Source organism: Myxine glutinosa, chromosome 8 (assembly GCF_964187855.1).
Source record: "Myxine glutinosa chromosome 8, kmMyxGlut1.1, whole genome shotgun sequence".
Lineage (NCBI taxonomy): Eukaryota > Metazoa > Chordata > Myxini > Myxiniformes > Myxinidae > Myxine > Myxine glutinosa.
Window position 1 is genome coordinate 2859913 of NC_136268.1, and position 24519 is coordinate 2884431.

At 44.7% G+C, this 24519-nt stretch overlaps 2 protein-coding genes across 2 annotated transcripts in view; both read left to right on the forward strand.

Moving 5' to 3' along the window:
• The window catches only part of LOC137412855 (kinesin-like protein KIF13A), a 232334-nt gene extending 221680 nt beyond the window's left edge, over positions 1–10654 (forward strand). The window contains 6 exon segments of the mRNA XM_078782869.1: positions 4717–4794; positions 4879–4932; positions 5351–5453; positions 7162–7304; positions 8228–9032; positions 9145–10654. Of these exon segments, the coding sequence (XP_078638995.1) occupies positions 4717–4794; positions 4879–4932; positions 5351–5453; positions 7162–7304; positions 8228–9032; positions 9145–9302 (1341 nt within the window). The 3' untranslated portion in view covers positions 9303–10654.
• The window catches only part of LOC144893208 (uncharacterized), a 301836-nt gene that overhangs the window by 160408 nt on the left and 116909 nt on the right, over positions 1–24519 (forward strand). The window lies entirely within an intron of this gene.

Here is a 24519-nt window from a genome sequence, read left to right on the forward strand (position 1 = left end):
CCTCTCTCTGTTCTTTTCACCCTCTCTTTTGCTCAAGGTCATCTGCCAGCATCTTGGAAATCAGCAAACATTACCGCTTTACACAAAAAAGGTGCAAAAACAGATCCTTGCAACTACAGCCTGCTTCCAATTATCAGCAAAGTCATGGAATCCAATTCATTGCTTCGGATATCAAATCCTTCCTCTTCTCCAATGGCTTGATCTCTGATCATCAATTTGGATTCAGACCAGGTCATTCTACTCTGGACATGTTGCTTCTGCTGTCTCAACAATGGATGGAGGTCCTCAATGCCAAACAGGAAATCAGAGCTGTCTCACTTGACATATCACGTGCCTTCTATACGGTCTGGCACCCAGCTCTGCTCACCAAACTCTCCTCCTATGGTATTCATGGAAATCTCCACTCATGGCTTGCGGACTTCCTCTCTGGTCGTCGGCAACGTGTGGCCCTGAATGGATTTCTCTCATCTCCCCTTCCTGTTCTGGCTGGAGTTCCCCAAGGTAGTGTTCTGGGCCCTGTGCTATTTCTGGTCTTCATCAATGATCTCTCCGACTCTCTGGAAATTCCTCTTTATCTCTTTGCTGATGACTCCACTATCTGCCGCTCCATTCCTCATCCCTCAGATCGGCAGTCTGCAGCCTCCTCACTCTCTGCAGACCTGGACAAAATCACAGACTGGGCAAACAAATGGAACATGTCTTTCAATCCTGACAAATCTCACACTCTTACGATGTCTCTCCGAAAAGACCGACTGGACAACCCTCCCATCCACTTTCTGTATAATCCTCTCCAAGAAGTTCTCTCACTCAATCTTTTGGGTCTCACTATCTGCCATGATCTTTCCTGGGAAAACCACATTTCAAATCTGGCCTCCAAAGCCAGTCGCCAACTGGGCATCCTCCGTCGTGCGAAGTCCTTCCTTGGTACACCTGAGCTCCTCACCACTGACGAGGCTTTCATCCGCAGCTCTATGGAATACTGCTCTCCCCTCTGGTCTGGTGCTCCTGCCTCACACCTAGCTCGTCTTCACGCTGTTGAAACCAAAGCGTTCAGAATCATTGGAATCTCCCGCGATGAAGCTAACTCCAAGGGCCTTTCACTCACTCACCGCAGGCAGGTTGGTGATCTTTCCGTCTTCTACCGACTCCTCTCTGGCCTTGCCCCCCCAGCTCTCTCTGGGCTCTGTCCCCCAAATATTCTTACAGGTCGCACAAGATCTGCCTGCAACCCTCTTATGGTTCAACTGCCAAAATCAAGACTTTCTGCTCACCTTCACTCCTTCATTCCTCTTTTCTCCCGCCTCTGGAATAAACCCCCTCACTCTCTTCAATCCCACTCCACCCTCCAGGTCTTTAAAACAGCTGTTCACCACCATCTCTTATCTTCCCCCATCCAAAACCTTGATCTTTTTTACCCCCGCTAATTTCGGTCCCCTTGTGTTTTATACCTCTCCCCCCCCCCTCCCCTTCCCACGCCTCCTCCCCCCAAGCCCTCTCCCTCCCACACTTCTCCCTGCTCTCAAATGTTGTGTTTGTGTGCTTCCCCTTCTCTCCCCATCTTGTCTTCCGCTCCCTCTTTTTATATATTTTGTTTGTCTGGTTGATTTGTTTGTGAAATAAATGTTAGCTCTTTCACGAGCCTCGATTCAGTATACAAAGAAAAAAAAAAATCATGGAGGCCAGGCCGCACATAAAAAAGAAAGGTGATGAGTGAAAATGAGTAAGAAAAGTGTATGATGAAAAGTGTTTGATGTTTGTTTGTACGAAAGAGAGGTTAAAGCTAGCCCGGTAGATCTTTAAATGTTTCCCATTCATTCTTCTACAACTAACTGTCCTGCCAACCTGTTCCCCACCTCCCTGCTGTCAGAATAACTTTTTATTCTTTGTTGTCCTGCTCTTCCATGGGCAAAGATTTATTTTCTCGTGCTGTTAAACCCGAAACGTTAGTTATGCTGTCGGGGGGTGCCGGGGAGGGGGGGGGGGAGTATTTATTACGTTGGGAGATGAGGTTTTGCAATTGTGTATCCTTGTGAGTGAGTGTACGTGCGTGTGTCCGGTCCATAACTTTTTTTTTACCATTTGAGCTTTTGCCAGAATTTTTCAATGAAACTTTATGACAATACAGAGAAAACAAATTAATAATTTGGTCAAAATGTGAAAGGTCAACGTCCCATAAAGTAATCAATTTTCATCCAATTGAATCTCCTGCGATGAAGCTAACTCCGCGGGCCTTTCACTCACTCACCGCAGGCAGGTTGGTGGTCTTTCCGTCTTCTACCGACTCCTCTCTGGCCTTGCCCCCCCCAGCTCTCTCTGGGCTCTGTCCCGCAAATATTCTTACAGGTCGCACAAGATCTGCCTGCAACCCTCTTATGGTTCAACTGCCAAAATCAAGACTCTCTGCTCACCTTCACTCCTTCATTCCTCTTTTCTCCCGCCTCTGGAACAAACTCCCTCACTCTTCAATCCCACTCCACCCTCCAGGTCTTTAAAACAGCTGTTCACCACCATCTCTTATCTTCCCCCATCCAAAACCTTGATCTTTTCTACCCCCGCTAATTTTGGTCCCCTTGTGTTTTATACCTCTCTCCCCCCCCCCCCCCCTTCCCACGCCTCCTCCCCCCAAGCCCTCTCCCTCCCACACTTCTCCCTGCTCTCAAATGTTGTGTTTGTGTGCTTCCCCTTCTCTCCCCATCTTGTCTTCCGCTCCCTCTTTTTGTACACCGCTCTTTTCCTATGCCATCTCCAGGCATTGCAAATCGTCATTGCTGGGCACCGAAGGGGGCTCGGCAGTGACGCACACTGAAAGAGAGTACTCAGTTTTCACTCTGGTTGTTTGTTTTCTTGCTTTCTTTCTTTCTTGCTTTCTTTCTTTCTTGTTTGTTTGTTGTTTGTCCGGGCGATATCCCAGCCATCCTTTGAGCTAGGAAGCTGAAATTTCGGCACAATACTGAGCAAGTCCTTTTTCAAAAAGCGTATTTTTTGTTTTTTGATTAATCAATTAATTGAGGAGTTATTTAATTATTAGCGATTAATTAAGTACTTATTTAATTAATCAAATTTCCTTTCTCTTCTGACCATTAACTCAGGCACCTTTTGAGTTAGGAAGCTGATATTTGGACATGCCAATGACCAGGTGATTTGGCTGCAAAGGCTATTTTTTATTTATTAATTAATCAATTAATCAATGAATCGATTAATTATTTAATTATTTGATTAATGACAAATTTTTTATTTTTTTTTAAGTTACAGATTCTGATGAAATGGTGGTGGTTTATGTGTTCTTTGACCGAATTGAGTAATTAATTTTTTTATGATTATTATTTATTTCTTTTCATTATTAATCATTTATTTATCTCTTTCTCATTTGGCCAATATCTCAGGCACCTTTTGAGCTCAGAAGCTAATATTTGGACATGAGTGACCAAGTGATGTGGCTATCAAGGATATTTTTGATTTATTGATTAATAAATTAATCAATGAATCGATTAATTATTTAATTATTCAATTAATTACTAAAAAAACTTTTTCCCCCATTTATAGATTCTGATGAAATGGTGGTGGTTTATGTGTTCTGTGACCGAATTGATTGATAATTTAATTTTTTAATGATTATTTATTTATTTTCATTATTACTCATTTATTTATTTTCTTTCTCATTTGGCCAATATCTCAGGCACCTTTTGAGCTGGGAAGCTAATATTTGGACATGACAGTGACCAAGTGATGTGGCTATCAAGGATATTTTTGATTTATTGATTAATAATTTAATCGATTCATTATTTATTGATTAATCGATGAATTACTTATTGATTAATCAATTAATTTTTTATTAATGACATTTGATTAAATTTCTAAAAGACACATCTTCGGATGAAGCACTAGTGGTTTAGTTATGCGATTAGCCAATTGATTAAGAAAATATTTTGTGATAATCTTTTATTGATTTTAATTATACAATTAATCAATCAATTAGTGTACACCTCTCCCTCCCAATGCATCCTCTATGAGCTGCACTGCGGTATTGCCGGGCGCCGGAGGCGCCCCGGCAATGCCGCGCTGTAGGATATTTAATAATTTGGCATGGGGGCGGTGTACTTTGAATGTATCTTTACTTGTTATATATTTTGTTTGTCTGGTTGATTTGTTTGTGAAATAAATTGCATTTTAAAATGCATGTTGTTGTTGTTGTTTTGACCTGAACTTTTAAGAATTTGTTTATTGGGTCACTGAATTGGTTCAGCAATGAAAAGCTCGAAGCTGATTGTTTTTTGTTTTTTTTAGATTAGAAGATCAAAGCTCAAGGTTGCATAAAATATGTTGCAATGTCAGTTGTATCAATATGTTAGTAACCCAATTCATCGAGTGTAACCTGTGTTCTGTCCAGAAGGTCAAAGGTCAAGGTCACAAAATCGTCAATTTCCATCTGATTGACTTGAAGTTTGAGCAGGATTTGCATATCAGGTCACTGATGCCTGTTTGTTACCTTTGTGGTCAAAAGGTCAAGGTCGCCTAAAATCGTTAATCTTTTTGCATTTTTAGCTGTTTTTGTCATGTTTAGCAGATGGAATAAGAAGATGTCCGAATACAAAATGGACGAGGATGGGCTTTGCATTTCCAAATGCTTTCTATTCGAGTCTGTGATGGAGATTGCAAAGGTGAATATATTGTACAATAATTGTATACCTGCTTGATATTGTATTTCTCTTTGTGCAGCGCGTGGCTGTGCGTGAGGGCCTGGTGAACAAGGGTAAACTGGTGAGGAAGAGCTGCAGCTCACCCAATGTGCTTCATGTGAGTAACATCCTTCATCACAAACTATTCTACCCCTCAGTAACATGAGGTCAAAGTTCAGAGATGTCGTCACTGCCGTTGCAGCTTTCCAGCAGCCGTCTCGATCTCAGCAGCGGTTATGAAGAGCAAGAGCCCAAGGTGCGTCCCATGGTGTGATCTGCACTCCTCATGGTCACGTAGCATCTTGAACCAAAAGTTAATGGTTACTTTTGTTTGGTGACAAAAATGAGGTTTCACAATGACAGTGGAGTTCAGTTATGTTGGTGCTGATGTTGACCATCTGGCAATTGCTAGTTCTGTGCACTATGATGGCCCCCCACCCCCCCCCCCCCAGCCCTCTCCCTCCCACAGATCTCCCGATATCCCTGTTCTCTTCTGTTGTACTTGTGTGCTTCCCTCTCTCTCCTCATCTTGTCTCCCCCTCCCTTTATTGTTTTATGTGTCCGTTTATGTTTTTTATGTGCTAACTGACTGGTGACTTCTAATGATACTTTTGTTTGGTTATAACCCCCCTCCCCCCCCCCCCCCCCACACCCCCATCTTGCACTCATTAAAGGGATTTGGAAGCAACCTCGACTTGCCACAGATGTGCCGATTGAGCTTTCATGAGCTGTCACCACTCGCCTCATCACCCAAGCAACCTTTAGCCTCGAGACAAGGTGAGCTTGCTTGTCCACTATGGAGCCCTGGGCCTTTGTATATTGTCGACGTTTTTGGGGGTTTAAAGTTTTTATACCACAGCCGAAGGTCAGAGGCATTGTTTTTGGGTTGTCCGTCTGTTTTCGGTTTTCTGTTCCCCCAATAACTTGTGAACCATTGAAGGGATTTGAATCAAACGAGGCAAAAGTATTAACACCAATACAAAGAAAACTGCCTCAATTTTGGGTTCAACAGGTCAAAGGTCGTGTCCTTTGAAAATCATTTTGCAGACCATAACTCGAGTTAGAAGTCTCTTCCACTCTCTCCTTCCATTTCTCGACCTTTAATTACCTCCGCCACCTGAGGTGGACAGAGGTTCTTTTCATTCCTATGTGTTTGTCTGTCTGTCTGTCTGTCTGTGAGCAGGATATCTCGAAGTTATGTACAGATTCGGACGAAACTTGGTGGTCAGGTTACGTGTGTGACGAGGACAAAATGATTCGATTTTGGTGAAAATACAGATCCGGATGCTATAATTTCAAAGTGATTTTTCACAATTGAAAGACAGGACCAAAAACGATATGTCGTATGATATTTCAAATATTGTGGACGGATTACTGCAAAAAGAGGTGGATGAGTTGGTCAGGTGACGAGAACAAGCAGATTCGATTTTGGTTCAGGTCCGGGTCCAGATCCGGCCCATCAGTCGATACAAATCGTAAACTGTTCAGCCTGGCGGAGGTACACGCTCGACTGAGTGTCATTCTAGTTTGACCTGCAATAACTCTATTTGAACCAATCCAGACGGGAATTGGCAAAATCAGATGCAAAATTAAAATTTGTGGCCTACAAATTTACCAATCATATCCATTTACACCAATCAAGAGAAGACTTGGCACAACTTTGCAAGAGCCCTTAACTGGCTAAAGGAGGTAGACATTGGTCCTTTTTTCAGATTCATTTTTATTTTACAGGGGTCAAAGTCGATGGGAGTATGGGGTATCAACCAATATATACACAAAGAATTAAGTTAAGCACCCCCTAATATATATTCTTTGTGTATATGTATACATTGGCATATATTCTAAGGTATGTGAGATCAAATAATGATTGGTATGACATTAGCAATTATCCATTGATGAAATTGGAACGTGCATTACATCGGGAATGGAACAGCCTGCCACAGCAACGCATACGACAGCTTACAGGGTCTATGAGACGTAGGGTTGAGTCAGTGATCCGATCACGTGGGTCCTACACACGTTATTGACGCAAAGATCGCTAGAGGTCTTCTCAGAACAATGACTGTACGTTAGAAAACATAAACGTCATCCACACTGTCCGTGATGGACCTATAGCTCCATACTTAAATTGAGGTGAAAATATGCCTAAAATTCCCAAAAAATTTCACCTTAAATTATTCAGAATAAAATATTGAAAACGGCATGATTGTTATGTTTTTATGTGACCATAATATCACTTCTCCAGAAAATATAGCAATATCATGGGTATATTACACTGTTTTGACGACAACAAACTTGTAATGTGCGAGGTTGTAAAAAAACGGGGGGGGGTGCTTAACTTAATTCTTTGTGTATATGAAGCCAGTTATTCAAATTGTGCACAAGTGCCTCGATGGTCCATGTGTTGTATACCTGGTGTGTGTGGCCTTTGACCTCCAGGTGATTTATAATCCAGCTTGTGAGAAATCACTTCTTGTTACCACAGATGCGCTTCCAAAACGATCACCCAGTGATCGGGATTTGAGTTTGAGTACCCGAACAAGTTCAGTTCTTCCGAAGCCCATGAAGTCTCTGGCGCCACTTCGCCAACACTTGCTGGAGCAGGGGAAGCCCTTCACGACTAGCCAGGTAACTCGACCCCTCATGCATGGTGTTTTGTCACCACACTTCCCCTCCCCCCAAATAATTTACTTAACTATTAATTAATACTTTATTTCCATATTTTATTGCGTTGAAACATAAGAGGTAGAAGGAACCCTGCAGTGCCAATCAAAGGTGTCCATCCAGGAACTCTATAGGCCTGATGCTGCACTGGTAATGTAAGTGTCAGGAGAGCGAAGAGGAAGAAGAAGACATTAAAAAGCGTGTTTGTTGTTGTTTATTTATTTTTCATACATTCTTTCTTGAAATTGTGCAGCTCTCAAAAGTGCTGTTGAGGTTTGCTTTTAAATCAAAAGCCAAGGAACTCTTTATCGTCAGTATCTTCTACGAAGATCACTCAGAGTTCATTGTCAGGTGTTGGGCGAAGTGAATGCATCTTCTGACGGACAGGTTACAACATGCCATAAATCTGTAAGCCCAGGTGGAGCTCGCCAGGCATTCCCCAATTCCGGGTCGGTTGGCAGTGGCCCACCATCTCCTCCTACATCTCCGGCCGCTTGGCCGTCTTCGCTCGTGGTGCCCTCTTCCCTCTGGGGGTGGTGTATAAGCTTGGCTTCTCACTCCTTCATCGGTGATCGTTGACCTCACCGATGCTGAACTTACGCTTCTGCACACGTGCAGATAGAGAGCTTGCAGCCTGCTGCGTTAGATCGTCTTGTTGGCATGAGGAAGAACCATAAACGGTGGAAGAGGGTGGTACAAGTGAAGAAATCTTCTTGTGTATGGTGAAGTGTACAAAAAAAGGAAAAGTGGGAAAAGTCTTCCAGTGCACAAATATTTTCACAATTGATTCTTTTCCATGTAAAAAATACAGCATTCCATTAATGGCAGGTTCTGTAGCTTGTGACAGCCTTTCTCTTTGTGCATTTGTGTGTGCGTGCTACCTGCAGGACAGTTGTGATATCCGATCGGCCTCACCAGAACCCCCTGGCCGAATTCTGGCTCGGCCTACAATTCGAGATAATCACATTGTGCCGGAGCCGTGCAGGGCACAGTCTACCTCTTGGGAAACATCGCCCGGGCCACCTGTGCTACCCAGCCAGGGTGTGTTTGATGCTCGAGAGCACGAGGTACTGACAAATGAGATGGGAAAACCTAATGTTGAGGATATTAATGGTCGTCAAAGTGACACTGACAATGACACTATTTCTGGTGACGACAATGGCTGGAAAAGTAGCTTCGCAACCCAGCTGTCGGACACGAGGGTCGAGCAAGTCGCGCATCCGACACGTCTGTGTGATAAGGAGATTCAGGATCACGCAGATTTAGGCCACGGAGTGATACCCATGGACCCTCACCTTAAGCTGTTGGCTAATGCGGAAGTGCCGACCCCCTCACAAAGTGAAACATGCAAGGAGTCGTTGATTGCAGAGGTCGATGTGGCGTCACATCAAGATGATGTGAAAAGCTCACACGAGGAGAACGTTATCGACAGCAAGCAGGACACAGAAACTCAAAGTGAGCACCAACCGAGAGTTGCAGCTTCTTTGGCGACGGCTTCTGACCCACCTGAAACGGAGGTCAAAGTTTCAACGAGGCGAGACAGCAGAGGGGAGTTGCTGCCCAACTGGCTGACAGTTGGAACCAAAGTGATGGTGGATCGTAGTGAGGGGAAGACTGGTGTTGTGGCATTTGTTGGGACCACCGCATTTTCTTCCGGAATTTGGGTCGGCGTGGAGCTCGATTTACCAGCAGGTACGTGTCCTGGGGTGGGTGGAACCTTAGGAAATGTCTCTTGATTTGTTTGCTTTGTTTTGTTTGTTCAATGACTTCTTTTGATTGGTCCGTGTGGTCGGTGCTGACGCAGGCAAGAACAATGGTTCTGTACAGGGAAAACGCTACTTCCACTGCAGCTCAGGCCACGGCGTGTTCCTGCGACCCGATCGGCTCTCTCCGTGTCGCCAAAGACCTCCTGGCACGACTTTCTCGCAACATCGAAGTTCCCAGAGCCAGGATCTTAACTGACGCGCGACCTTGACCCGTGCTCGTTTCCCCAAAAACACTCGGTTCAGGTGGTCTCCACGCATCCAGTTGACTCGCACTTGTTCCGTAGTCCTGGAGTCGGGTTACTTTTGGTGGGTGTATCTTAGCCTTGCGAAACGGTTGACGCTTGCGCTGCCACGATGGTTTATATCCGGTGTTTGTAATTTGTTTTTTTTGGGTTCTTGTGGGTTTTTTTTTTCACCCGAAGCAGAACCATGCTGGTTTTACCGCCTTAAACTTTTTAAAAATGGATCTCCGCAAATGGTAAGATTTTTGGGCTATATGAATTATTAGGCAAAGGGTTGATTAAATCCGCACTGTCTGTTTAGGCCTGTTCTGTCCTTGGCCTTTGTGATGAAGCCTGCTGCTCTTTCTGACCTTGCTTCAATACCAAGTGTCCGCGACTGTTTTAAGGGTGTTTTTATATTCATTCATTCATTCTTCCACATGCCACGTTCCATTTGTGTATATATATATAAATAATAACCACATTTAGAGGCCATTTTTCTCCGCAAAGCGGGGGTTGGCCTTTTTCGGGGACCGTGGTTGTTGTTGTTTTTTGGTCCCCTTTTTGAAGCAATGTTTTATGGCCGGATGCCCTTCCTGCCGCCAACCCTTTTTGTCACCTTTTACGACAAGCAGGGAATTACCAGTGAACTGGTACTCAATTAGCCGACCTCGGAAGGATGACAGGCTGAGTCAACCCCCTTGGCGTTAATTCAGCGATCGACCGGGATTCGAACCCAGGATCCTGGGATCCTAAGCTGGCACCCTAGCCGCTAGCCCAACACCAGGGCCTTGTGTATATACAAAACAAAACACATTGCACATCGGAATTTATGGGCTGCTGTTTTCGTTCCCCTTTTTGTGTAACATTGATGATTGTGATACCCCCCCCCCGAGTGCAGCTCTGGCTCTGCGAATCGGTCTCCCTCGCCGGGCCTTGTGCGAGCAACCCCGCTCAGGTGTGGACGTGCAATCTCAACCCATTTCATTCGTTTGCGATCACCTGCCGTGTCGACTCCTGTGTATGTAATTTTGCATAAATGTAAATTTGTAAATACAACAAGCGAGGTGCTGCTAGGACTTGTCATGGCCTTTGTTTCTCGGTTGAATTCAGAATTGACGGTTTTATAATCGATATGAAAATGACCAACGTTTCCACATGATTTGACAAATTTCAACATTAATGACGGTTAAGACTTAAGTTATTTGGTTGGTATTGCAAATTTGCTTTTTCTCATATCAATACTCCCTCAACTTGAATATTTGTGCAGTGAAAATGTAGTCATCTTGAAATTGAAATGGCACAATAAAAACGTTAAAATTTTTGAGGTCACGTGTTCATGATGGTTGTCTCTCCTGCTCCCTGCACCATCAAGTTCCATGATTGACTGATGTAGATGAGATGTACCATACTCTTTACAAAGTAATGGTGTTGAAGAAGAAGATTCGCAGCAGGCACGGGTTAGGCCGGATTTTTTGCCATTGCCTTCTCAGCAATGGGTCAAAAATTGTATACATACTCGAGGCTCGTGGAAGAGCTGGTGGATATGGTGGTACGCCGAATGGATCAGGTCACAACATGATGAGGAACAGCAAAGAGAAGGTGGTGAACACCAACAGATTTGAAGACCCAGAGAGAGGAAGACTTGAACAAATAATGGGTGTGCGGAGGAATGGGGAGGAGGAGAGGATGCATGGTGTGGAGAAGATGGATACAGAAGGAAACTCTCAGGAGGGAAAACTGGAAATTTGCAAGGAGTGCAGCGGGCAGAAGGGGATTGGGGTGGGAGGATGGGGGGAGGTAAAGAGGTTAGGAACGGTCATGGTTTTGGATTGGGGACGATTTGAGAGGGTGGTGAACAGTTGTCTGGAATACCTGGACAGAAGAATGAAATTGAAGACAATGTGGACGTTGATTTCACAGGTGGAACTAGCACGGTGCTCGGTAGAGAGCATACCTCCACCTGGTGAACAGTTTACGTTTTGTATCCTACTGATAGGCCGGATCTGGATTCAGACCTGAATCAAAATCTAATCGGCTTGTTCTTGTTACCTTACCAACTCCTCCACCAAGTTTATAGTCAGGTTAACTATGTCAATAAATTATATTTCGTTCAAAATTATGGTAGATTAGCAAGCCTATACATTTTTGGAAAGGTTATAGCATAAGGAAACTAAAAATCAATGTTTACATTTGGAGAGATACCTGTATGGCGGCCATTTTGGATTTTCAAAACGGCCACTGTAAAATACATATTTTGTTCTATTTCTGCCTCTAATTACCCTAAAAACTTTAAAAAATATACTAAACCTATATTTTCAGGGACAAGGAATCCAATGAAAGTATCAAATTAGTGCTAAGGGGAATGGTAAGACACGAATCAAAGGTTTTGAATTGCAAAATACTGTCTTTATATTCGCGATAAGTTGCATAATCAAATACATGTTATCATTTTGTACAGGCATTTAATAACATCAAAATGTGTCACAATAATTCATATCACCAAACATACACAGGCAGCCAGCAAAATCATATATACACATGCAGTCAGTATAACTTCACATCTACACAGGCGGTCAATGACAAAATATACACAGGCGGTCAATGGCATCAAACATACACGATTACAGAATATGCCATTCAGAGTTCGTCATCACTGTCCTGTGTGTCGTATCCGACAATATAGTCCGCATCGTTTTCACAGTCCGTTCCACACAAGCAAAGGTCGGTCAAATTGATCGGCAAATCGAATTGGTCGAATGGTCGATCGAATCGAATTTGATGAATCGAATCGAATCGATCGAATTGGTCGATCGAAGCGATTGGTCGAATTGTCGAATGGAATTGGTCGATTTGGTCGAATTGGTCGAATCGAATTGGTCGGAATTGGCAAATGTAAACATTGATTTTCAGATTTTCCATGTAATAACGTTTCCAAAAATGTATAGGTTTGCTAATCTACCATGATTTTGAACGAAAAAACATAGTGAACCTGACTATCAGTCATAACTCGTCCACAACTTTTTTAAATATCATGTTATGTATCGCTTTTCACCCGATCTCTCGATGGACAAAAATTACTTTTAAAAATAACTAATTATCGTATCCGAATCCTTATTCAGATCTTCACCAAAATTTCACCAATTCTTCCTTGTCATACACCCAACCTCTCCACCAAGTTTCGTCTGAATCCGTCCTCAATAGTGTAGCAGCATAGCAAACCTGTTGTGCATTTTGTGAGGAAAGCACCAAATTTGGCACACTAGTAGACTATCATATTATGGAAAGATCTGGATATTGGGCCATCTCAGATTCAGAGATTTGATTTTTGCAAGATTTCGATTCGATTGGGATCGAAGAGAACACCTTCTTCGTCTTCTGTACAGTGAAGTTGCCAGCCCTGAATTCTCTGGCTACATCTGGGTGCTTCATTGGGAGTGCGACCGTGTCCCTCAGGTGAACAGGGACCCACCTGGCATAGTGTGTGTGGTCTAAGGCATGGAACCATGGGACCAGTTACGTCAGGGCATCAAGGTACATCGTGAATGAAGCCTGCCGCAGAGAACGCACGTAGACCAGTACCAACATCTCTAGTTCCAGCACAGTTGCCCAGTACTGAAAGTTGGGAATGTCTTCTCCTCTCTGGTGACACCAGTCTTCGAACTCAGGCAGGTCTTCTGCATCATCGGCATATGTCATACAGTGGCGTTCATACTCACGGTGTTGCAGGATGTGCGGTGCCGCTGCAGTGATTTGATGAGCTCTTCTTGTGCGGGTGACGTGGGCAGCTCGTAGGAAGGAGTCGGCCGTCCCTGGCGTTGCAATCTCAGCTTGCAAATCTGCAAATCTTGCAAAAATCAAATCTCTGAATCTGAGATGGCCCAATATCCAGATCTTTTCATAATATGATAGTCTACTAGTGTGCCAAATTTGGTGCTTGTATCACAAAATGCACAATTCTTTTGAATATTTGGGCTAAGCCGCCCCACTACAACTCCTTCAGATATCCTGCTATGTATCGATTTTGGACCTCTCAATGGTGAAGAATCACTGAAAAATTTAAACAAATCTCATATCCGAATCCATATTCAGATCTTCACCAAAATCGAATCAAATCGTCCTTATCAGACGCCCAACCTGTCCACCAGGTTTCGTCTGAATCCGTCCTCAACTTGTTGAGATATCCTGCTATGTATCGTTTTTGGCCCGATCTCCCAATGGTGAAGAATCGATTTATAAAATTATAGATTCCGGATCTTCACCAAAATCTAATCATTTTGTCCTTGTCATAAACATTACCTCTCTGCCAAATTTCGTCCGAATCTGTCCACAACTTTTTGAGAGATCTTGTTCACAGACAGGTGTGAAAACGTAACCTCCATCCACCTTTGGTGGCACAGGCAATAAAAGGACAAACTAGAATGCCACTCATTAGAGCGCATACTCCCGCCGTGGGTCAACTTGGAATAGTACGATTTCACAAAAGTTTGAGGGAGTAGTTCAGTGACAACACAAGACACACTGCACAGATATATATAGAAGATAATGTTTAAAAAAAACAAGGCAATTTCACTTACATTTTCGGATTCAGCGTTCAATTCTATATAAGTGAGTGTATTTTGAGGCATGTGCGACTTCAAATAAAATTGTAAGCCAGGAAAACGTTCGTTTCATTCCTTGGGGATACAACATGTAAAACTGGCCCAAACGTCAAAACAAAACTCGCTCATTTTAAGTCGTACAAGCTAATGCGACCACTCATTCTTTTGGGAAGAATCCCGTGCACATGCTTGTCACACTTATAACTCACCTAAGTCTTTATAAGTTCATCAAATACTGACACCGCGATTGACATTCGCTGAGGTAAATGTTCATATCTCTTGAGGTAAAAAAACAAAAACAGTTTTAAAGCATTATACGTATCAAACGATACATTTTATGAAACGGGGAAGCCGAATACACACTTTGATGGTTTTAAAATGACAGAATATGTCTATTAGAAAAAATAAAATGAACATTGAAGACGACGCTGCTAAAAAAAAATACACCGCTCTAACGCATAACCACGAGTTTAAGCTACATTTACAACAAATATGAAAACTATTTTCAGATCAAAATGTTAATCAAAAACACCTCACCACCACGTGATTCAAAACCACCACCACGTTATTAAAAACACTTCACAACCACGGAAACAAACGTTTCAGGGAGTAGTTCAGTGACAACAGACACTGCCCAGATATGTAGATATATAGATAAATAAACCTGAAAATCGCAGAGCCAGAATTATTATTTGGTCTGGGAAGCCATGTGAGGTTTCTTCTTCTTCAGCCTTTCAACCCTGGGTGAATATGCGATCTTTTAAAAAAAAAGTTCGAATTTTGCCAAATCTGTTTCATTCGTTTGTAAATATACTTCAGCCATTGACAAATCTGGAATAATAATTTTATTTGAGGTTCAAATTAACCCAGGACATTGTGTCAAACGATGCCTGCATGTCTGTACGTACATGTGATAAATTAATTAATCGTCCACGGTTGAAGACTTCTTCTTCTTCACGCATTAACAACTTCCAGCTTCCAGACCGTACATCCAATCATCTTCAAATTTTGCACACTTGTTACTCTTCATGACGTCGACTACAGTATGAAGTTTCACGTCGATCAATGAAGTGGTTCAAGAGATATAAATGTTTTTTATGATTTGCGTTTAATTAACGATATGTGCCAAACCACGTGACCTATCGCAAATTCCAAAAGGACATTTTAGTAGACTGATATGCTGAACAGATTTGTGAAGTTTCCCCTCGATTGGATCACAAATGAGGGAGGAGCTAGGTTTTAAATGTTTGTGCTTAAAAACGTCATAACTCTGAAACCATGTGATGCATGACGTCATGCTCGCTGACTTTTTTTCGTCATAGGTATGCGATTCTGCCTGCAAGGTTTGGCCTCGATCTGTTCAGGCGTTTTGGAGAAAATTGGATTTTAGTGTTTTTCACTCAAAACAATATGGCGGCCGAACCACGTGACCTGTGACGTCATAATTACCATTAAAATATTCTGCAGACGGAGTCCCTCCTATGGTAAAACTTTGCTCTCAATCGGTCCAATTATTGCAGAGAAAATGGTTTTTAAAGGAAAACAGAAAAAAAAATTCCCAAAAAATCTTCCTGGATCCGGAATAATTTCCTAAGCTTCACCAAAATCTAATCAATTCTTCCTTATCCCAAGTGCAATCATCCCACCAACTTTCATCCAAATCCGTTCAGAACTTTTCCAGATATCTTGTACACACACACACACGGACACGATCGAATGCATTACTCCCTGGCGGGAGTAATGCATGAGTGGAGGAGAGCAGTTATCCTGGATTTAGGAAGCTTCACCAGAAGGGGGTTGACGGTGGACCACATATGCCCTGTAGAAACCTGGGGGATGAAGCACAGAAAGAGCAGAGGGTGCAGGACCAGAAAGGAGAGGGTAGAAGATGGAGAGACCACCGACCTGCCCGCAATGGGAAAGTGATAGGCCCATGGACTCGGCGCATCATGGGAGATTCCAATATTCTGGAATGAAGGCCTTGATTTCCACGTCATTAGCAGGTGTGAGGCAGAGGGGAGAGCGGTACTCCATCAAGCTGCAGATGAAGGCCTTGGAGGGGGATAGAAATTCAGGTGTGCCAAGGAAGGACTTTGTACGACACAGGATGCCCAGTCGGAGGATGGCTTTGGAATGTGGTTTTCCCAAGAAAGATCACGGCTGATAATGAGGTCCAAGACTTTTAATGACAACTTCCTCGACAATTGTTAAGAAAGTGGATTGCAGGGTTTGCCAGATGGTCGTTTTGAGAGAGGCGGTGAGATTTGTCAGGATGAAAGAAATTCCATGTGTTTGACCAGATTGTGATTGTTAGCGGGAACCGGGAAGGAAGTTCGTCCATTCGTCATTACGTAAACACTTGAAACTTCTCCGAAACCGCTGAAGAGATTGTGACCAAATTTAGCACAAATGATCACACACCACACAAATCACACAAAATGATCACACCGAGCTCGGCTTCACACTGTAGAAACCAAAGCTTTCAGAATCATTGGAATCTCCCGCGATGAAGCTATCTCCGAGGGCCTTTCACTCACTCACCGCAGGCAGGTTGGTGGTCTTTCCATCTTCTACCGACTCCTCTCCGGCCTTGCCCCCCCCCCCCTCCCCCAGCTCTCTCTGGACTCTGTCCCCCAAATATTCCGACAGGTCGCACAAGATCTGCCAGCAACCCTCTTATGGTTAAACTGCCAAAATCAAGACTCTCTGCTCACCTTCACTCCTTTATTCCTCTTTTCTCCCGCATCTGGAACAAACTCCCTCACTTTCTTCAATCCCACGCCTCCCTCCAGGTCTTTAAAACGGCTGTTCACCACCATCTCTCATCTTCCCCCATCCAAAACCTTGATCTTTTCTACCCCCGCTAATTTCACCCCAGATACACTTCTTTCCTGGAGTCCCTGGTGTTGGGCTAGCGGCTAGGGTGCCGGCTTAGGATACCTAGGATCCTGGGTGCTAGCGGCTAGGGTGCCGGCTTAGGATACCTAGGATCCTGGGTTCGAATCCCGGTCGATCGCTGAATTAACGCCAGGGGGGTTGACTCAGCCTGTCATCCTTCCGAGGTCGGCAAATTGAGTACCAGTTCACTGGTAATTCCCTGCTTGTCGTTAAAGGCGGCAAAAAGGGTTGGCGTCAGGAAGGGCATCTGGCCGTAAAACATTGCTTCAAAAAAGGGGACCGAAAAACAACAACAACCACAGTTCCCGAAAAAGGCCAACCCCTGCTTGCAGGGAAAAATGGCCTCTAAAGGTGGTTTTTTTTATACACTTCTTTCCTGAAATTCCTGGTTGTCTTCATTTGTTTTATACCGTGCCCCCCCCCCACCCCAAGCCCTCCCCCTTCCACAGATCTACCGCCGTCCTTGTTCTCTTCTGTTGTTGTGCTTGTGTTCTTCCCTCTCTCCCACCCCCTTCATTGCATGTTTTCATGTTCAATGTGTTCGCTCTTACAGGAGCCTCGATTCTGTATACAAAAAACAATTAAGATCTTTATTGTGAATTGTGACTAACGTTTGTTCATGGCATTAAAAATATGGGGTCAAAGTGGGTCCAGGTTTGACCCCCCAAAATAGGAATTTGTTTCTTCTCTGAAACGACACAACATTTCGATTAAACTTGACCTTGCGCAAGGCCGGAGAGGAGTGTGAAACTCATTAGATCATTACAACACTACACCAGTAACCCAGAGCAGTTAACACAAGATAACCAAAGTGTATAAATGCAAACATCGGATAAGCAAAGTGTTTTAAAGACCAAGACGGCATGGACCTCGTGTGGACAGGTGTCAGGTTCTGTGACGGAGGCAACCTGTGACTAAAACAGGCAGAACGATGGGGAGATTGATGAACCATCTCTGCTCTGGTCGCACAAGTGACGTCACAGTCATGATTCACAGGTTCATCACTCCCACTCACTGTAGCTTCAGAACTCTTGTTTTGGCTCGAAGATTGATGGGGCACCGCATCACATGCCGTGGACTCCGGAATGTGAATTCGGTCGCGTCGGAGTGTTTGACCAATTGGTGATGCGAGCAAATATGACCGTGGCTCTTCACACATGCCGAGAACCGTGGCCGGCTCCCAACAATGGGTGTTGTGGTTGTGAACGCGAACTCGCTGTCCAGGGTATAGGCCCGACATTTCATGTGTCCGAGCAGCTGTCCAGGGTATAGGCCCGACATTTCACGTGTCCGAGCAGCTGTCCAGGGTGTAGGCCCGACATTTCATGTGTCCGAGCAGCTGTCCAAGGTATAGGCCCGACATTTCGTGTGTCCGAGCAGCTGTCCAGGGTATAGGCCCGACATTTCGTGTGTCCGAGCAGCTGTCCAGGGTATAGGCCCGACATTTCGTGTGTCCGAGCAGCTGTCCAGGGTATAGGCCCGACATTTCATGTGTCCGAGCAGCTGTCCAGGGTATAGGCCCGACATTTCGTCTGTCCGAGCAACTGTCCAGGGTGTAGGCCCGACATTTCATGTGTCCGAGCAGCTGTCCAGGGTGTAGGCCCGACATTTCATGTGTCCGAGCATGCCTATCGTGGTAGAGCTTGTCAGTAGCGGCGCCTCTCCAGCTCCTCATGCATGAAGTTGTCATCGTCCTGCATATTGGTGATTGGCTCGACTCCCCCCAGATTCTCCAGCTCCTCCTGGATGAGGTTGTCATCGTCCTGCACGTTGGTGATTGGCTCGAGGACTCCCAGATTCTCCAGCTCCTCCTGGATGAGGTTGTCATCGTCCTGCACGTTGGTGATTCTGGTTGGTACCAGCGATTTGATTTTTCTGCCCATTAGCAGTTGAGCAGGACTTGCCAAATTGAAGATCACCGGGTGGACCGCCAAGCTCGCAGTGCCAAATGAAAATCGTTTCCCGCACTTTTTGATTTGCGGAGGATGGACTTCACCGTCTCCACTTGGTGCTCAATGAATCCATTAGATTTTGGGTATGTTGGGGATGAAGTGACGTGCTCAAAGTTCCATTTTCCAGCAAATGAACGAAATTCTGCGCTGGAGAAATGAGGACCTTATCACTCCTAAACGTATCAGGAATTCAGAACTCAGAAAAATCTGTCCCAAGGTCGCAATAATCATGCGACTGGGAGCAGACTCGGGCAGTTTGCGACCAAAAGGAAATGTGGAATAATAATCTGCGATGACAAGGCACCTGCATGAAAATAGAACAAATCACATCCGACTTTGCTCGCTGGTCTGAGCGGAATGTCATGTTGCTGTCGTGGTTCAGGCAGCTGAGATTTCCGGTGTCGTTGGCAGGTCGGACAGCATTCCACTAGCCGATCAATGTCCTTGTTAACGTTATACCTGTACACAGTGTCCTTCACCAGCAGTTTAGTTTTCTCATGTCCAAAATGACCTGAGTGGAGTTTCTGCAGAATGTCATGTCTCATACTCTTAGGTATAATGACTCTCTCTCCTTTAAGAATTACGCCATTTTCAATTGACAGCTCATCCCGGAAACTCCAGTATGTCCTGAGAGCCTCTGGGAGGTCCTTCAGATGGTCTGGCCATCCACTGACAATGAAGTCTCGAAGTTGACTTAGGTCAGAATCACGAAGTGTTTCCTGTTGTAGCTGAGAAAACTTCTCAGAAGAGAAGCGGACCAAGTCAACACGCAGGCCAAAGTCAATTGTCATTGTATTGAGTGGACAAGGAAGGCGGGATAGGCCATCGGCAAGCTGATTGTCTACCCCCAGGGCGGTACTCCGTTGCAAAGTTATACCCTTGGAGTCTGACTTCGTTGCAATCTCGGTGGGACAGCAATCAATGGCTTGTTAATGATCATCAACAACGGTTTATGATCGATGAGCACAATGAAACTCCGACCATACACCAAGTGTTTGTGGTGTATAATATTTTTACTTCCTGAAGACGCCGTTGCTCCCATGGAAAGGCCATTATAATTACGAGTGAGATACCTGTGCTACGCACGCTACGCACGGGTGGGAGGCCAGAAGCAAACAGGCAATGCAGATACGGCAAATGCTAAAGCATGAAACCAATAAATTCCACATTCCTGTCGCACCCTCAGTCGCACGTTAGACATGGACAGCAAGTTTGTGAAGGACTTCAATGAAAAACGTACCCGTCCGCAAACAAACTGGTACGCTCACGTATAGAAATATCGATCGTAGGTCCGTGCCAAATCTGCATATGGCGATCCGCGAAGTTCACGTTCAGAAAGTAGAAACCATCACGGCATGTCGTCATTTACTTGAACTCGATATCTCTTTTTTCATTCCAAACAACATAACTCCAATCACAAAATAAACTTTTAACAACATTGTTAACGTTTCCTTCATTGTAAAAACTACCAAATCAACAGTTAAAAGGATTTTGAGCCGATAGGTGTTACGGCCTTGGAAAGATCGATGGAGACAGCGATCTGTTAGCGTATACACCGCCCAAATAGCTATGTGGAATTCTCTCATGTAGAGATTAAACCCACGTCGTTTGAACTTTGGCCGAGGTCATTATTTAATTTCAATGATGTTTATATATGAATCAAAAAGAAGACAATTGGTTTTGGGTCGTCCTTTCCACATATCTCGTGGGATTGTGAGTAGGAGAGACGGCCGTGATGGCGGGGAGGGTGTTGCCATTCTCTCAAGCAGGGAATCAACCCATGTCCTTATAAAAGGTCTTTGTCTGAGGTCACCGAGTCCGATCGATGCAGCCGTTTGTGCGGCACCCGGGAAAATAACATTATGCGGGAGTCCAAACCTGAAAATGCTGGAGGCCAAAGCTGAAATTGGAAAAACAATATAGCCGATTTTACTCTCGGGGATCCCAAGATTACCCACCCAAAATATCGTTGCGATCGGTTCAGCCGTTTTTGCTTCGGACAACCCTTTGCCTTCGAACGGACGGACAGACAAACAGACAGACATTTGGTGAATTATAGTAAGATAAGCTATTTATACACGTTATCAATGCAGGAAAAACGCCTTGGGGAAGTGGGACATTATTAGTATAAATATTATTGTTTTGTAATAACATTAACAACATGCGATTATCATTAATTTTGTTATTAAAAGCGTCTTTGGAAATACGGCACGATAAATCTTCTTCTTTGGAAAAACGCCACTATAAAGCTAATTTAACATTGCTATACACCTCAACACGCAACGTCATTGATGGCAATGACGGGGATAACCCGCTCGGGGGAGAAAATCCCCTTGGGGAGGGGGGCAAATGAACGCGCTACAACCTTCATTATGTAACCCTTCGTCATCCTGTCAAGTTTGGTTGAGATTGGATAAGTAAGGATGGAATGTATTGGCGTCAAAAATTCATCAGACAGACAGAGACACGAAATGGCGTATTTTAGTATGATGTTGATGATGATGATGCACCCCTCTCAGGGAGCCCTGGGGGATAAAGAGGCCCTCCTTGGGCCGAAGGGGAGCAATTTTATTTGTGTTTTTATTTGTGTGTGTGTTGAGCCAATCTTTTCTACAATACATTTCTGAAGAAAATCGCTTTTGGCACAACGTAGAAATGTCCCATCGTCCTGACCCCCCCCCTGCAAGCACACAACACTCACAAATGCTGCAAAGTTATAGATCGGGATCAAGATGAACATATTGGGTTCATTGTACACAGGTGAGACTGGGATACATCTGGTCATCCCTCTGCTGTCTTATTGGGTGAGGAAATGAGCATAGCTACGAATAAATGTGGAATGACCCTCAACAAGACATTCCAAATTTGAGGAGCAAAGACTGGATGATCTGGATTCTGCAGATTTGGTTTTGATCAACACGGTATGGTGGAAATATTGCAGTTTGCCACTGATGGGGAACTCAGGAGTGGTTCACCAATTAAAAGCTAAGGCCTATTCTGCTTCAGGTGCAATGTCAAGGTCCGATGGAATCGATGCCAAGGGGGAGACCGAGTGGAAAAAGGCAACTCACTAACACTGGAGCAATGAAACAACAAGCAGGTGAATGAACGAACAGGAAACAAAGGGAGAAAACACAAACAGACCCAACAGTATGTGGCCTGGACATGGACACATTAACCGAGCACAAAAACACACACCTGAAGGCGCCAAAGGAGGCACACAATTACATCACAATAATTCAATAAACACCGATTATGATAATTCCACATTGGGTGTCCTCAGAGGCTCAGCTTTCATTGATGAATAGTGGTGAACAGCTGTTTTGACGACCTGAAGGGAGGAGTGGGATTGAAGAGAGTCTGGGAGCTTGTTTCAGAGGTGAGAGCAGAGAGGAATGAAAGAGTGAAGGTCAGTCTTGATTTTGGCAGTATAACTCAGTCCTGCAGGAATACTTGTGGGAGAGAGCTCAGACAGAGCTGGGGGAGCTAGGCCAGAGAGGAGGTTTTTTTTTTGGTTTTTTTGTATACAAGATCAAGGCTCGTATAAGAGCTAACATTAATGACAAAAAAAAAAAACCCGACAAAAGAAAATAAAGGGAGCGGGAGACGATATGGGGAGGGAGGGAAGCACACAAGTGCAACATTTGAGAGCAGGGGCATCGGGAGATCGGGAGATCTGTGGGAGGGAGAGGGCTTGGGGGGAGGAGACGTAGGAAGGAGGGGGTGGGGGGAATGCTAGAGGTAAAAACCACATTGACACTGCTAGGACTTCCAGGAAAGAAGTCGGTATTTCAGAAAAGTGGATTTGGAGTGAAATTAGCGGGGGTAGAAAAGATCAAGGTTTTGGATGGGGGAAGATAAGAGATGATGGCGAACAGCTGTTTTAAAGACCTGGAGGGAGGATTGGGATTGAAGAGAGAGGGAGTTTGTTCCAGAAATGGGAGAAAAGAGGAATGGGTGTTCTTCCCAGAAGGGAGAACAGTATTCCATTGAGCTGCGTGAAGGTGGGCAGAGACTTGATTTTAGCAGTTTCACCAGAAGAGGGTTGCAGACAGATATTGTGCGACCTGTAGAAGTATTTGGGGGAACAAAGCACAGACAGGGCTGGGGATGGGGGGGGGGGGGTGGGGAGTAGGCCAGAGAGGAGTCGGTAGAAGACAGAACGACCACCAACCTGCCTGCGGTGAGTGAGTGAGTGAAAGGCCCTCGGAGTTAACTTCATCGCGGGAGATTCCAATGATTCTGAAAGATTTTGTTTCAACAGCGTGAAGCCGAGCTAGGTGTGAGGCAGGAGCACCAGCCCAGAGAGGAGAGCAGTATTCCATTGAGCTGCGGATTAAAGCCTTGTATGTGGTGAGGAGCTCAGGTGTGCCAAGGAAGGACTTCGCATGACGGAGGATGCCCAATTAATCAGCAAAGTCATGGAATCCATCATTGCTTCGGATATCAAATCCTTGCTCTTCTCCAATGGCTTGATCTTGATCTTTTTGCTGGCTACCGTTCTTATATCAGGGGGAGCTGTACCCACCAATATATATATATATATATATATATATATATATATATATATATATATATATATATATATATATATATATATACACATATACTGTTGGTGTTTGTTGGTTTTAAACAATCTGTGGAAGATCGGCAGCTTGCATTCAGAACGGCATCCATCTTCTTAGCATGAGTAGATCTGTCCCATACAGGACAGGTGTATTCAGAAGTCGCTTACTCAGTCAGATTTGCTCTACGGCTAGGATACGGCGGCCGTACCCCCCCTAAATTGACAAACGTGCAGCGGCCGCAAAGTTTCTGAGGTGGCCTCAGGGTGGCCCTAGGGCATATGGCTATCTTTTACAGGCCGTAGGGGTCTCCGTGGAATTATAGCGCAGAGTTATAACTTTTTTCATTTCTAGGTTGACCGTAGCAATTCGACAAGCCGTTGCCATGACGTAGATGTGTTCCACGTCGACCGTACATAGGGCGTACGGTGGGCTTGCGTTATTCGTGCGGCTGCCGTAGGCTCTTATCAATGAAAAATGAATTTGGCCAACCCCCAAAAAATTACGGGGGCCACACTATTTCCACGGTCGCCGTAGGGTAGTCCTAAGGCGTCCCTGTGTTCACCGTACGGTGGCCTTGCGGTCTGTGTGACTACCTGCGGGCAACGCAGGGTCGACGCACAGTTCCCCTACGCCCGCCGTGCGTCCTACGTACGGCCTCTGTGGCAGTCTGCGTCGACCGTGCGCTACCGCTAGAGATCGGAGTATAGGTGTTTGCCACACAATCAGGTAATCTGCAATCAATCAGGTAAGGGCTGCAATCAGGTAATCTCGCTCTCGATGCACCCGCCTCAGCTGCATGCGCAGGTAGCCCAGCCTCTGCCATTGAGGAACAACCAGCGCCATCTGTATATAACCTGGTCCACAATCTATATGACAGATATGAGATATGATATACATATGAAAAAGAACTGGTATATATACCCACTCGTTACCGTCCGTCTGGCCGCACGTTCGCCTTAGGGCCCCCCTGCGGTCGCCTTGCGGGCACCTTGAGGCTACCTTGCGTCTGCCTTGAAAATTCTATGGCCGCCGCAGGGACGACCTAAGGTCACCGTGCGACATCAAATCAAAGACCGTAGGCACCCCCACGTTTTCGGTCTCCACAATTTCTAAATACCCCGTGCGGCTACCCGAAAAATAAAAACATATGTGACTGCTACATTGTGTGACCGT